Source organism: Octopus bimaculoides, chromosome 20 (genome assembly GCF_001194135.2).
Source record: "Octopus bimaculoides isolate UCB-OBI-ISO-001 chromosome 20, ASM119413v2, whole genome shotgun sequence".
Lineage (NCBI taxonomy): Eukaryota > Metazoa > Mollusca > Cephalopoda > Octopoda > Octopodidae > Octopus > Octopus bimaculoides.
The window spans coordinates 44894414-44908557 of record NC_069000.1 but is presented as its reverse complement, the minus strand read 5'-3'; the positions used below and the strand labels follow the sequence as shown (position 1 = coordinate 44908557).

The window sequence follows — 14144 nt, the reverse complement described above, 5'->3', positions numbered from 1 at the left end:
TGTCAAGACTAATGTTCCAACACCCACTAAAAAAGATGACCATCCCTTATTATTATTATTATTATTATTATTATTAACGAGAAAACAATCAAGTTTGCAGCCACATTGATTTATCAATTTCTACTTCATTGAACCGGTTTAAAATGTTTTAGAAAACCATTTTGATTTTATTAAGATATGGTAATTAATATTGAGCTCTTTTCAATCCTCACATGCCCACCACCACAACCACGCAACACCCTTTAAGAGAAACACTGATCTACGTGGTTGCGCGTTTTGCTAGAAATAGCAGCCACGTGTCCCTGTAATCATATGTTACCAGTGGCGGATTGAGAATATTAAGGGCCCAGAGCATAACTGTTTAGTAGAGTTAACATGTAGAGTGCGGGCCCGGGCCCTCGAGCAGTGCCCGATTGACCGACGGCTGAGTCCGCCCCTGTAATGTTACAGTCTTTAAAAAGAACAAGAAGGGGCACAATTGATAATGTAGTCTTAGATACATTATGTTTGAATAAAAGATCTGAAGAATGCTTGGAAGTCTTTGAACAAGTATGACGTACCAGAGTTGATTGGGATAAAATACATGTTTAGCACCAATAACAGCCAAATCTCCTTAAAATCACACATCCTTTAAAGAATTGAAATGATATGTAAGGTGATGAGGGCCAAAAATAGCTAAAAATATTGGGGGTCTTTGGTATTGGTTACCGCTGATCATAGGTCTGTTGGATCAGGGCTCGACCTGGGGTTAAATAACACCAACAACAATAAAATATCTACTTCGATTAAGAACTCGTAAAAACCATGAATTGTTAATTTGAAGTCTGTGATGAGTACATGCTATAAACACGCATATAAAATATGATAGATATACACAGAGAGTTATACACACGCAGAGATTTATTTATAAATAAATGGTAACGGGTTCTCCGATAGTTTCGACGATGATCGTTCAGTTGTGCCAATCAACGGTATCCCTGTTCATGAAATTAATGTGTTTGTAAGTAGTTAGGTATTCTACAGACGTGTACCTTTGGTGCAATTCTTGCCGAATCAGCTTAACACAATGTTCCATAAGGCTGAGTCTTCCAAGACAATCCAAAGATAAAGAGAAAGAATTTATATCAATCCCAAAAGGACGGAAAACAAAGTTGACATCGGCAGGATTTGAACTCATAATGCAGGTCACTGATACCCATATGATTCAGTGCCTTATATGTAAGTGGTAGATGTAGCTAGAAATCGTGGTTGTTATCTATTGATAAAACATTTGTCTTGGATCAAAGATCTATCTAAAAACTTTCAATGGCTGTACACCTTACAAAGCAAATACCGTAGAAAAAAATGTGCATGTAAAAAAGTACAGTTTAAATATATGAACATATTTAATGTGTGCAGTTAACGTGCTGTGTGTCAGGTTATGCATGGGTTTAGATAAGCTAAATAAATACAAACTACTACTTACGTAAAACCTTCAAATCCGGATTGTTGGAGCCGATCCGAACAGCGCTTGCCAACAGATTCGTGGCCGTGACTTCTGTTGGGTGAAAGGGGACTGGTCACTTCAGCCATCTAGCTCCCACCACGGACAGTCAGTCTCTAAAACCAAATGAGGGGTACCTGATGGTGAAGTACTGATAGGGACAGAGAGAAACAGAGATTTGTAGAGGCACCTGTGAGATGTGCGAAACGGGGAAAACAAGAATTTTTTTCCTTGTTGAGGGCTTTAAAAAATTTTTTTTTGCACGAAACTTAAAGACTCATTTGCAAGTTATTTAAGGGATGGGGGTACATACAGATGTATATGTATATATATATATATTTGAAATCTTTATACACCATCTAAACGTGTGGGTTTTTATTGAACACTACCCACACCAGAAAGACCTGTAGGAAAAAAGAAACGTGTTAACTAATTTTGAGATCCGTTCGTTTTCGAATTGTCATAGGGTTCGGTTTTGGGGCTTTAATTGGTTCCATTCAACTCGCTGACTAAATAACGAGGAATTTATAGTTTATAAAAATTATCACAGAACAGTTATTATGTCGATTTGCAACAATATCTTGCAATGATGGAAGACAAATATGATCTTTAAAAATACCTTTTAAAACAACAACCGTTAAACAATGTATTCAGGCGAAAATCAGATACGAAAAGAATTAGAAAAATATAATGACGAAGAGTTAACGGTATATAAAACGTTAAAGGTAAGAATTTAACAGCAACAATGAGTTCTTTTCGCCCCACATTTGGAATGCGTGACGAAGAGCCAACGGTAAGGTCCTCGACGCCTAAGGATTTTCAGGTTTAGTGTTTTAGTTTGCGAGTTTGGTTTTTTAAAAAAGAATTTGTAAATTTATAAGAGATCCATTGCAACAAGTCTTCGTAAAAGTAATTCTGATTCCATCACAGTTACAACCAAACTGTTGTTTAATTAAATAGGGGTTAAAATCGTTTCAATGAAGTCTGTAAGGAAACGAGAAATAGGCGGACCCAGCATGTGTTCTGTGTTTGAGAATTAGAGAGGGAAAACATTAACTGGCGAAGAAAGACCTCGTGTAGCGTGTGTAACACTAATTATACATTTAGTCAACCACTTCAGGAAGAGGAATCATAGAGTTAAATTCTATAGAATGAAGGGGTGGGGTAAATACGTAATGGGGGATAAAAACGAGATAGGGGGTTATTAGTAATAATGATGATAAATAATTAAACAACAGTAGCACTAAAACAAACCAGAAGAATGTAAAATAGCAACTGTAGATCTGGTGTAGAAGTACGGAGATTGTTGATAAACAGATTCTGCTGAGATAAACGTACATGCGACTACACTTCAATGAATGGAGCCAGTAAAGACATTGCGAGATAAGCGAAAATAAGCAGTCAGGGCCATATAAAAATATTTTCACTCCAAGAATTAACAGTTTTAAGTGTATTGCCGGAGAATAATAAAGGAGGAAATTGAGAATAGCAAGAATCGAAATGAATAAGGTGTTCAAAGATCCATTAAAGATTAATATGAAGACATTGGTTTAAAAGAACGTTGAATTTCAATCTGGGAAGCTTTATAGAAAGAGTGTGTATTCTTCGTTTTTAGTCACTTTTAGAGAATATACATATGTGTGTATGCGTTTATCTGTATACATATATTTGGTTGGGGGATTAAAAGTCGATCTTTTAGAAGATATTGTATGTGTGGCATCAAAAGGGAGGTAGTTATTGCGGAAGGATTGACCAGAAAAATAAAAGCCCACCACAATCCAAGTAATAAAAATCCGAAATTGTTGTTGTCGTGGCGAGAGGGATCTTGCAGACAATATGCGTGATTGGTGCTATTGTTGTTAATGATGACGACGATGATGATGATGCTGAGAATTAAAGATGGTTTTAGTTTGTAAAGCCAAACAAGAGACAGTCTGCGAATTGTGGCGGCAGTTGTGATGCTTGCCAGGTGGTCGCTCTGATCACAACCGTTTCACAGTCTTTTATTAAACAATCTCGCTCTCTCTCCCTCTCTTTCGCTGTCTCTCTATTTTTATCTATCTAGTCATCTCTCTCTGTCTCTCTTTCTCAGACATTCAATTACTCTCTGTTTATAAGTCACAAGCTTATTGGTGAACGACGACGACCACCACCACTCACTCAGCCAGCAGTCAGTCGAAAAACAGCCATCCAATACAAGCACCTTGCCTGTCTGTCTGTATATGTGGCAGCAACGCAGCGAAATGATCAACTGCTACTAGAGACGGAACCGAGAGGTTTAGCCACTGCTGAAATGAAAGCAAAAACAAAAAACTTGATTGCACCAAACTGTTACCCCCCACACACACACACATCCATACACGTGGATATGCGTATGAATATTCATATATATGTGTTTGTGTGTGGACACAAATACACGTGGGCCTGTGTGTGTGTGTGAATGTATGCCCCAGTATGGCCGCGGTCAAATGACTGAAGCGAAAGGTACATACATACACACACACAACACAAATACACGTGCGAGTTTCTGTGTGTGTATATGAATGTATGCCCCAGTATGGCCAATCAAATGACTGAAGTAAACGACAAACCACAAGTAACATGTGCGCATGTGTTTGTGAGTGTGTGTGTATACATGTACACATGCATGCACACACACACACGCGCGCGCCGCTACTTCTTGTATTGTAGTGGAATTACGATGTGTGTAAATGCTGGCTCAAACACGTGTCTTTGTATTAAAACAGCTTACCATATGGTTTAATTCGGCGCCTTTTCTTAAGCTTTTTAATGAACACATTATCTATTTGCTACCGACAGATAGTCGATCAATAAGTACGATCAACACATCTGGGACAATTAAAAATCAATTAGGTCAGAAAAAAATTAGCCTAAATCGACGAGACTTTGACGGGTCATTCTGAACTTACAAGATAATAAACGTTTCCGGTTTGTCTCCGTATTTCCATGATCGTGAGTTCAATTCTAGCTAGCTGCCATTCTCAGCCAAAACTTTTAGATTTTATGTTGGTTGTGTGTTTTAAGTAAACTATGAACATCAATATTTTCCTTATTTCGCGCAAGAATATTTTACTCTTTAGCATTCAGACAACTCTGTCAAACATAATACTGTAACACGATTTTTGTCCTTGAGTAGCAACTGTTGTTTTCTATTTGCTGACCCCTAGAAAGCATGACAAATGACTAATATCCCCTTCAAACTTTGCTTTTGTTACATTTATTCAAACCCCAAAGAATCCCTCTCAACACTTGGCTGTGATGCTCCCCCATTACTCCTGCTCGTGATCAGAGAATGAATATGTAAATGCAACTACATAGATATTTATAATAATAGATCCAAGAAAGTCCAACAGCTGTTTCGGGGGTGGGGGTCAGAGATCCATAATGATGTTGGTTGATGGAGTTCATCTCAGTATGTAGCTGTAATAGATGTAATCAACACTGGATAAGATGAGCCTCTGTCATCAGGGTAGAGAAGTTCTTACAGTTCAGATCTTAATGCAAAGAAGGTCACTTCTTCTCCTTCTCCTCCTTGTTCTTCTCCCTCCTTCTCATCCTCTTCTTCCTCCTCCTCCTTTCTCTTTCACTGTGCATAGCATTCCTTTACTCAGTGCGTGTCACCATGCCTAGTACATGCACTCATTCAGCTCCTCTCGTATTGATTTCAAATTTTGGCACAAGGCCAGCAATTTCAGGTGTGGGTGGGGTGGGTGCAGTGGAGTGAGGTGGGGAGGTGGTAAGTCGATTAAAACAACCCCAGTGTTTAACTGGTAACTTATTTTATCAACTCTGAAAGGACGAAAGGCAAAGTTGATCCTCAGTGGAACTTCAACTCCAAAGGTGAACACGGACAAAATACCACCCAGGTTTTTCACCTGGGTGTGCTGACGATTTTGCCAGTTTGCCACTGAACAACACCTCCTATATTAATATTATCTCTGTCTTTCTCTTTTTACTCTCTCCTCCCCCTCTCTCAATACAATGTAAAGTGTGACGGCAGACCCCCCGACCCACCAACCAACCAACCAACCTATTTTTGCTGTTGTTATTCAGAGATTAGTTAAGCTTCAGGAAAACTTGATTATTTACGGACTGTATTGGAAATTGAAAAAATATATTATTTTGCATAATTCTCTGACTCTCCTGTTTTTTTTTTTTTTTGAGGTTATTTTTGGAACACAAGGTATTAATGGGTTGATAATTGAAATAACGCAATTAGAATGTTTAACTGCATGTCACAATGTTCAACTGCGATTCACAATATAGGCAGTTTTTTCTGTTATTGGCTCTAGTAACACAGAAACAGATGGCTGAAAACTTTCATGATCACATAACCCCTAACATTTAGCCTCCTAATTCCCCAGATCTCAATCCATTGGACTATTACACGTGGAGTGTTGTTGAGAGAGGGGTCAATGAACACATCCACAACACCAAAGATTCTTTGAAAGCTGCCATAGTCAGAATAGTGTCCAAAATGAACCAGGACCGCTTGATTCGAGCATATAAAGGATTTAGATCTCATACAGAAGCAGTTGTTGAAGCTGAAGGTGGCTTTACTGAATAACATTATAGAAAAGAAGGTTTATTTTTATCCTCATAGCATTTTTTGATAAATAAAGTTATTATCTGTTATTATGTTTTTTTATAAATATAAATCTGTCCTCAAGTATCTTACATACCCTGTATACACACACACACACACATTTATATATGTCTATGTATGCATATGTATATACATCTCTGTATATCGTTATATATATATTATTGTTACCATCATCATTTAATATCAATTTTTCCAGGCTTCCATGGACCAGATAGAATTTGTTGAGACATCTTTATCTATATATTTGTATGTATCCATACCTACATCTATCTGTTTGTCTGTGTGAGAAGATAAGCATCTTTTATAATTTATTAATTACATTAATTGAATGCAAACGTTGCTCTCTCTCTCTCTATATATATATATATATACGTGTGTGTGTATGCATATATATACACACACGAACATTCAAATGAACTAACATTTTATAGCTGTAATTACTTCTGTACATTCAATGTAAAAGTGGGTTATTTTCATATTTCTCTATGCTTGTAAAATTACATTAGAAATGTAAACACACACACACACGCATGCACACACACACACACAAGCATACAAAACAAACATGGTGTATGAGATAAAACTTCTTCCTGGATCAGTGACATAAATTTAGATAAGAAGGACAAAGAAATGCTTACTGATCACCATGCATGAAAATTTCTTGATTTAGCAAAAGGTTTTTGCTTCAAAAGGAAAGTAAACAAACACTTAGCGTCAGCTGCAACTGACACTGAATGAAAAAGGAAGATAATCACAAGTAGCCAATTATCCCATCAATCACAACATGTTGGGTTTTGATTCTTGGAAAACATGATACACTACAACAATTTACTAATGTTGAATGGCTTTTTAAGAGCTTGGGCTGCTTGTATTAACTATTGGAAGTGACCACAAATGTCCTTTGTTATTTTATTGAATGGTCAGGTAAAAAAACACATGTTAGTTCCACGTAAAAAGCACCTGTGTTCCAGGTGTTTTGTGTCATGTACAAAGCCCCTCTGCTGGTGCCATGTAAACAGCACCCAGCCCACACCCTGTAAAGTGGTTGGCATTAGGAAGACCATCAAGCCATAGAAACCATACCAAAAAAAGACAATTGGAGTTTGGTGCAGCTCTCAGGCTTGCTAGTTCCTATGAAGCTGTCTTACCTGTGCCGGCATGGAAAACAGGTGTTAAACGGTGATGATGAGGAGGAGGAATGCTGTGGTTGACTCTGCTGAAAGCAAGATAAATGCTATTTGTCTTGGAGCCACATCTCAGAGCATTTACAATGTCAGCAAAATGGTGCCAGCAATGTTGTTATGCAGCTTCTGAAAGTCATGGCGGTTGGAATCTAAATGATTTCTCTCTAGAAAGACAGTTATCTTTTTATTTTAACATTTTGTTATCAGTACAAATATATCAACATCCTCTCAATATCTTTGTCGTCGTCATTTTAAGTCCATTTTCCATGTTGGCATGGTTTGGATGGTTTGACAGGAACTGGAAAGCCAGAGGGCTGCGCTAGGCCCTAGTTGTCACTTTTGATATAGTTTCTTATTTCTTTATTGCCCACAAGGGGCTAAACAAGGACAGACAAAGGGACTAAGTTGATTACATCGACCCCAGTGCGTAACTGGTACTTAATTTATCGACCCTGGAAGGATGAAAGGCAAAGTCGACCAACTTTTGATATAGTTTCTACAGTTGGATGCCCTTCCTAATGCCAACCTACGTGGCATCAGCGCAGGTACTTCTTATGCAGTGCTGGCTCACTGTGAAGAATGTTGATCAAAGGACCGATGGATGAAACAGTGACCCTATGGTTTGTTTGCAAATGAATAAGTTTAAGGATTGTTTCCAATGGACTAGTCTTCCTCAGTGGATAAGAAAACCCTTATTGAGTTCTAGAGATATTGCTTCACAAATTCTAACATTATTATTGTCCTAAAGAGTGGGTGCCACTACTGGCAGTATTTTAGCAGATTAATTTTTTAATATTTTAATTAATTCTCTTTCTTTCTCTTCCTTAGGATCCCTGATCTATTTTTGTGAGTGGGTTCCGATGGGAGGCCCTTTGTGCAATGAGAAAGTGCATGTGAACCACCAGTCCACAAATGATTGTGCATAACTGCTCTCCAGTTCACTTGTATATCTGTGTAAACGTATCATCATCATCACCACCACCACTATTGTCATCATCGTTGTCGTTGTCATCATCATCACCACCACCACCATCATTGTTTAACGTCCACTTTTTCCTGCTTGCATGGGTCAGATGGATTTTATTGAGGCAGATTTTTCCACAGCTTCATGCCCTTCCTGTCACCAACCCTCAACTGTTTCCATACAAGGAAACATTTCCCTGTGATCAACCATGTCTTGGAAGACTGGAATCAAAAGACAGTGACACTCACAACTATCGCACAATGTCAAAGTAAGGAAACAGTAATACACATACGCTTGCACACACACACATACGCATACACATACACATGCACACACACACACACACACACACGTATATACAATGGGCTTCCAGCTTCTGTCAACAAAATCCACTCGCAAGTCTTTGGTTGGCCTAGGGCTATAGTCGAAAACGTTTGCTCAAGGGGCCATGCAGTGGGACTGAACCCAAGACCACATGGCTGGGAATCAACCATATATACACACACACACACACACATGAGTGTTTGCTGAAAAGTTCCTGGCTTTCGGTAAAAGAAAATACAGGTGGATCAATTAATTATGATTTTATTTAACATATTCCCCTCTCAGATTCACACACTTATTGCAGCGGCCCTTCAGTTTTTCTAACCCCTGTAAAAGAGCTCAGAAGGTTGGGCTTCCAATTAGGCCTTTTATGACACCTGGTCGTAGATACATAGAAACATATCTGTATACAGGGGTGGGCAGACGTATGTATACAGGTGCTTAATATGATCGGACTGTTCTTTTTGTTTCTCTATTTCTTTTTCTAAGATAAGAATTCTATGATCCTGCGTACCTACTTTGCCCATCCCTCTATAGATAGACACACACAGACATACACTCACGCGCACACACACACATTTATGGGATGTGAATAATATAGATTTTTGTGGAACCTCATCTTACAAACTTAACAATAGTGAATGCTTGAGTTGTTTTAAACATCAGGATGATACAAAACTTCCTCACCAGCACCACCACTACCTCCCCAGTACCACCATTAACAACAACAACAACAACAAAACATTAGTCAACGCCATGGCAACAGAAAAAGCGCAGTTGTCCAGCCTACAATGTATCCTAAATGACCTGCTGTGACAAGTATATTTCTTTTCATTGTCCTTTCTTATCTTGACCTATCAATTACAACAACAACATCAATATTATTGTAAAATAATAAAAAAAAAAGAAGGAAATTGAGATTCAATTGAACAGCCATGAGCAAGTGTTAAACGGATATTGTTGTAATAAACAGCCTGTTTAAGCCACACAGATAGAAGTTAGTAGTCATTTGGGTGGTTGGTCTTGAATGTTGGCGCCATATTGTAGAAAGAAGCTGTTTCCTCGGAGATGTCCTTCTGTGGAGGACATCTTTTATATAAGTTTAACTTTGATGGAAGACAATGGATTCATTCGATCATTGTGTAAATTGTGATTGAAGGAGGAGAGCGTTTGTCAGGGATAAAACATTGTAATTACATGAGATCCGTTAATTATTGTCTCATGAATATGCAAATAGCGGGGGGAGTGGGGAGGAGGCCGAAGGTGGTAAGTTTTGATTTTTTTTTTTTTTTAATGAAAACAAGCACAAGAGTGGCTGCATGCTAAAACGTTTGCTTCTCAATCACATGGTCCCAGGTTCAGTCCCTCTGCGTGGCACCTTGGGCAAGTGTCTTCTATAGCCTTGTGAGTGGATTTAGTAGACAGAAACTGAAAGAAGCCCTTTGCGTGCATGTACATGTATGTGTGTGTTTGTGTTGGTGTTTGAATCCCACCACTCACTGCTTGACAACCGGTGTCGGTGTGTTTACATCCCCATAACTTAGCGGTTTGGCAAAAAAAGACAGATAGAGTAAGTACCAGGCTTAGAAAAATTAAAATACTGGGGTCAATTAATTTGACCAAAATTCTTTAAGGTGGTGCCCCAGCATGGCCACAGTCTAATGATTGAAACAAGGAAAAGATAAAAGATTGGTGCAGATATATAGCCATCTGGTTAAAGCACAAGGTTGTAAAGGGTTTAAGGTTTGACGTTGAGCCCCACTGTACAGTACCTTGAGCAAGTGTGTGCTTCTATGGACCCAGGCCAGCCAATGCCTTTTGAATGAATTTGGCAGACGGAAACTGTGATTATGAAAAGCCTTTCATACATACACACAAATACATTTATACATTTACGTGTGTGTGTGTGTGTGTTTTTATGGGTGGATAGTCTTCCTGTTGCTAACCCTGTCATCATCATCATCGTCATCATTATTATCATCACTATCATAATCATCATCGTTTAACATCCGTTTTTCATGCTGGTATGGGTTGGATGTTTGACAGGAGTTGAAAAACAAGAGAATTGTGTCAAGCTCGCTCCAATGCCTACTTTGTCACAGTTTTCTACAGCTAGATGCCCTTCCTAACACCAACCCCTTTGCTGAGGAGACTGGGTGTTTTTATGTTGCACCAGCACCAGTGAGGTCTCCGAATAATTTACCAGAAAAGATGACTCAGCTGAGTGGAGGTGGGAGAGTGATATTGAGGGAGGTGGCTTTGTGCCAGGTGATGAGGGATTACAATATGTATGATAAGGGCACAAGAACAGCAATAAAAGAGGGGCAGGGCTACTGTGGTTGGAAAAGGAGAGAAGACAGGGAAGATATGTCAGGGTATAATCCTCAAGTCGCAGGAAAAGTTTGGAAAGAGGGTCGAACGGGGGTCGACTAAAAATAGATTTGGTTATAAGTCTGCTTTATTAAAAGCTGACTTTGGCCTAAACAACAACAACAATAGTAGTAGCAACAGCAGTAGTAGAAACAAGACACTCTTTGTTATCAACAACACAATAGAGAGGAAGAAATATTTCTAGTCAAGATGAAATACCATCTTTACTACTTAGTTAATTACCAATGAATACAGCATAAAACATAACGAGCAATATACATCAATCAATGTTTAATTACATTAATATCTAATTGCATAGATTTTGGATTTCTACTTAATCCAAGGTAAGATAAGTTGTGTGAAATTAATCCGGCCTAAATTTTAGCTTCATTTCATTGACATAGATTTGGTTTTTGCCAAGGAAATCCAATACATGATGATGGTAGCAACAACAGCAACAGCAATCAACAATAATAATAACAATTGTTTCTTAATATATTTTATATTTATTTATGATGGTGTTTGTTTATACATCAAAAATAAATCTATTTTATCTATCTGTCTATCTACCTCTCTCTCTCTATCCATCTTATATATCTATCTGTCTATCTACTTATCTCTCTCTATATATATATCTTATCTGTCTGCTTGTCTATCTACCTCGCCCTCTCTCTATCTGTTTATCTGTCTGTCTGTCTATCTATCTATCTATCAGTTTATCTGTCTTTTCTATTTATCTATCTATCTATCTGTTTATCTGTCTGTCTATCAACCTATCTCTCTCTCTATCTATGCATTATGTATCAATTTATACATAAGATTATGTGTGGGTGTGATGTATCACTAAAAAACGATTGTACGTATGTGTGTGTGCTTATCACGTGATCGTGTGACTGACCAGACGATTGGATGTTGTTTCACATCACTGGTCACAATGCGCTTTGCATCGTTTCATCCTTCTGATGATGCCACCCAGCTGCCTGGGTGAGCAGGTCAGCATTCCCCCTGATCGGAAGAATTATTCCGTCACAGGATGTACCCTTTTACAGCTGAGTGGACTGGAGCAACATGAATTAAAGTGTTTTGCTCAAGAACAGAACGTGTAGCTTGGTCTGGGAATTGAACTCACAGTCTAACAATTGCGAGTGCAGAATGCCCTTCTTAACGCCAACACTTTGATGAAGATGAAAATGAAAATGAACCTTCGATGAGGTTGAACAACCATTCCCATGCCCTTCAGTTTGCCAGCTCTGGTCAAACCATCTGACCCATGCCAGCATGGACAACGGACATTGAATGATGATGATGACAACGACGACGACAATATATGACAAGACAGGAAAATGCCTTGCTTGGAAATAGGTTAGGGTTGGCAACAGGAAGGGCATCCAGTTGTAGAAAATCTGCCTTAACAAATTCTGTTTAACCCATGCAAGCATGGGAAAGCAAACATTTGATTATGATGAGATGAGATGTGTGTGTGTGTGTGTGCATGTGTAGAGTTCAAATTTACAGAAAACAAAAGATGAAGACTGGTGAGGGAACAACAAGCAGGTGTGTTAGTTTGATGCTTGGGAAGAATGGAAAAGTCTTCGACATTTTGAGCGTATGCTCTTCAACAGAAAGGATTGAAAGGAAAAAACATAGAGAGAGAGAATGAAAAAAAAACAGAGAGATAAAAATGTGTGGGGATTAATGGTTCAACATGATGAGCACTAGGGTTGATGTGATCGACTATCAAATTTTCACTCAGTACACGTCTCTGAGTATTCCCCACTTCCCAGTAATCAGTTATCTCCCTTGACATAACTTGCTTCATGTCGACACGCAGAAGGGTAGACAATGGCTGACACCTGGCCACCCACACATTGATAGCCAAGTTGGAGAGACTTTTTGAACACCCTGTATATTTCTTGGTGTATCTACATCTACGTTCTTTGTTACCATATTTCTGTTGAAATATACTGTTTCATTTTACTTCAAAATTAATGAAGAATTTAGTGAAATAAATTTGTTATTATAAAGTTGGTGCTTAGAACTCACATTAACATGAAGTTTTGATGGATAATCATAATGCAGATCACTTTAACTCTTTTGTTACCATATAACGGTTGAAATACACTGCATTTGTTTTAATCAATTTGGAAAATAATTAAGAACTTAGCTAAAGAACTGTCATTATAAAGCTGATGTTTGGAACAGAAATTAACATGGAATTATAATGGAAGACATTTCTACTGAAATACACCGCCTTCGTTTGAATTAATCTTGAAAATAATGAAAATGTTAGTAAAAGGATTTTGTTGTTATTAAGCTGAAACATGGAACATAAATAAACATGGAATTTTGATGGAAAGCTTTAACCCTTTAGTATTCAGATTTCTGGGTCAAATATATTGAATTTTTATTCTCATTTATTTGAAATAGTCACACATTACTTTGTAGCTGTGAGACTTCAATGACATGATTGTTTATTTTTAGAATAATATTGTAGGCTAAGTGTGAGAGGCCGAATCTGGCCAGTTTGAAAATAAAGCAAGCAGAATATTTTGGCCGGATATGGCTGGATTAAATGCTAAAGGGTTAATTTAGATTAATTTAAAACAGGAAGTTTGTATCGTAGAACCTGAGACAATCTCCGGTGGTTAGTATCAAAAAGGTTAATGATAACAAAAATAATGGAAATTGGTACAAAGACTATTAAAGCCATCAAAACAAGCGTTTTTTTCTTTTTTATTGGACTGTTTCTGCGTTCTTCAAATGCTGCACTGAGCAGACGTCAAGTATTTCTTTTAATAGTCTTAAAGAATAACAAAAAAATTTGACCAAGAGTTCACTCTCTCGATTTCTTTTTTCTTGAATGAATCATTTAAAAATGGAAAAATAAAATAAAAATGAAAATGAAAAAATAAAAATGTATTTTTCTTTAATTTTGTATTACTTGTGGTAGTTGTTTTTTTCTTGTTTCTCTTTTTTTATTTGGAAATTAGTCTAAATTTGCGTTCAAGTTCCTGTTCGCATGGGAGGTGATACAAGAATAACTCCATCTCCTCTGACAAACAACATGGCAATGTTTCTCTTCGTTGACTGAAAAAAAAAAATTAATATTTAGAATGTTAAACTGTTTCTATCATGAGAGCAGAAAACAAGATTTCTTCATTTAAAAGCCATTAACACTAAAATATTATATAT

At 37.6% G+C, this 14144-nt stretch overlaps 2 protein-coding genes across 4 annotated transcripts in view; both read right to left on the bottom strand.

Moving 5' to 3' along the window:
* The window catches only part of LOC106870430 (inosine-5'-monophosphate dehydrogenase 1b), a 47643-nt gene extending 43930 nt beyond the window's left edge, over positions 1–3713 (bottom strand). The window contains exon 1 of one of the 3 annotated variants that reach the window (XM_014916502.2): positions 1466–3713. In XM_014916502.2, coding sequence (XP_014771988.1) covers positions 1466–1572 — 107 coding nt within the window. In that variant the 5' untranslated portion in view covers positions 1573–3713. The remainder of the gene's footprint in view (positions 1–1465) is intronic. The other 2 variants (XM_014916512.2, XM_014916520.2) reach the window with 2 other exon arrangements.
* A 9923-nt stretch (positions 3714–13636) lies between these two features.
* Positions 13637–14144, bottom strand: part of LOC106870208 (U6 snRNA-associated Sm-like protein LSm3) — a 5388-nt gene continuing 4880 nt past the window's right edge. Inside the window, exon 4 of the mRNA XM_014916214.2 lies at positions 13637–14039. Coding sequence (XP_014771700.1) covers positions 13956–14039 — 84 coding nt within the window. The 3' untranslated portion in view covers positions 13637–13955. The remainder of the gene's footprint in view (positions 14040–14144) is intronic.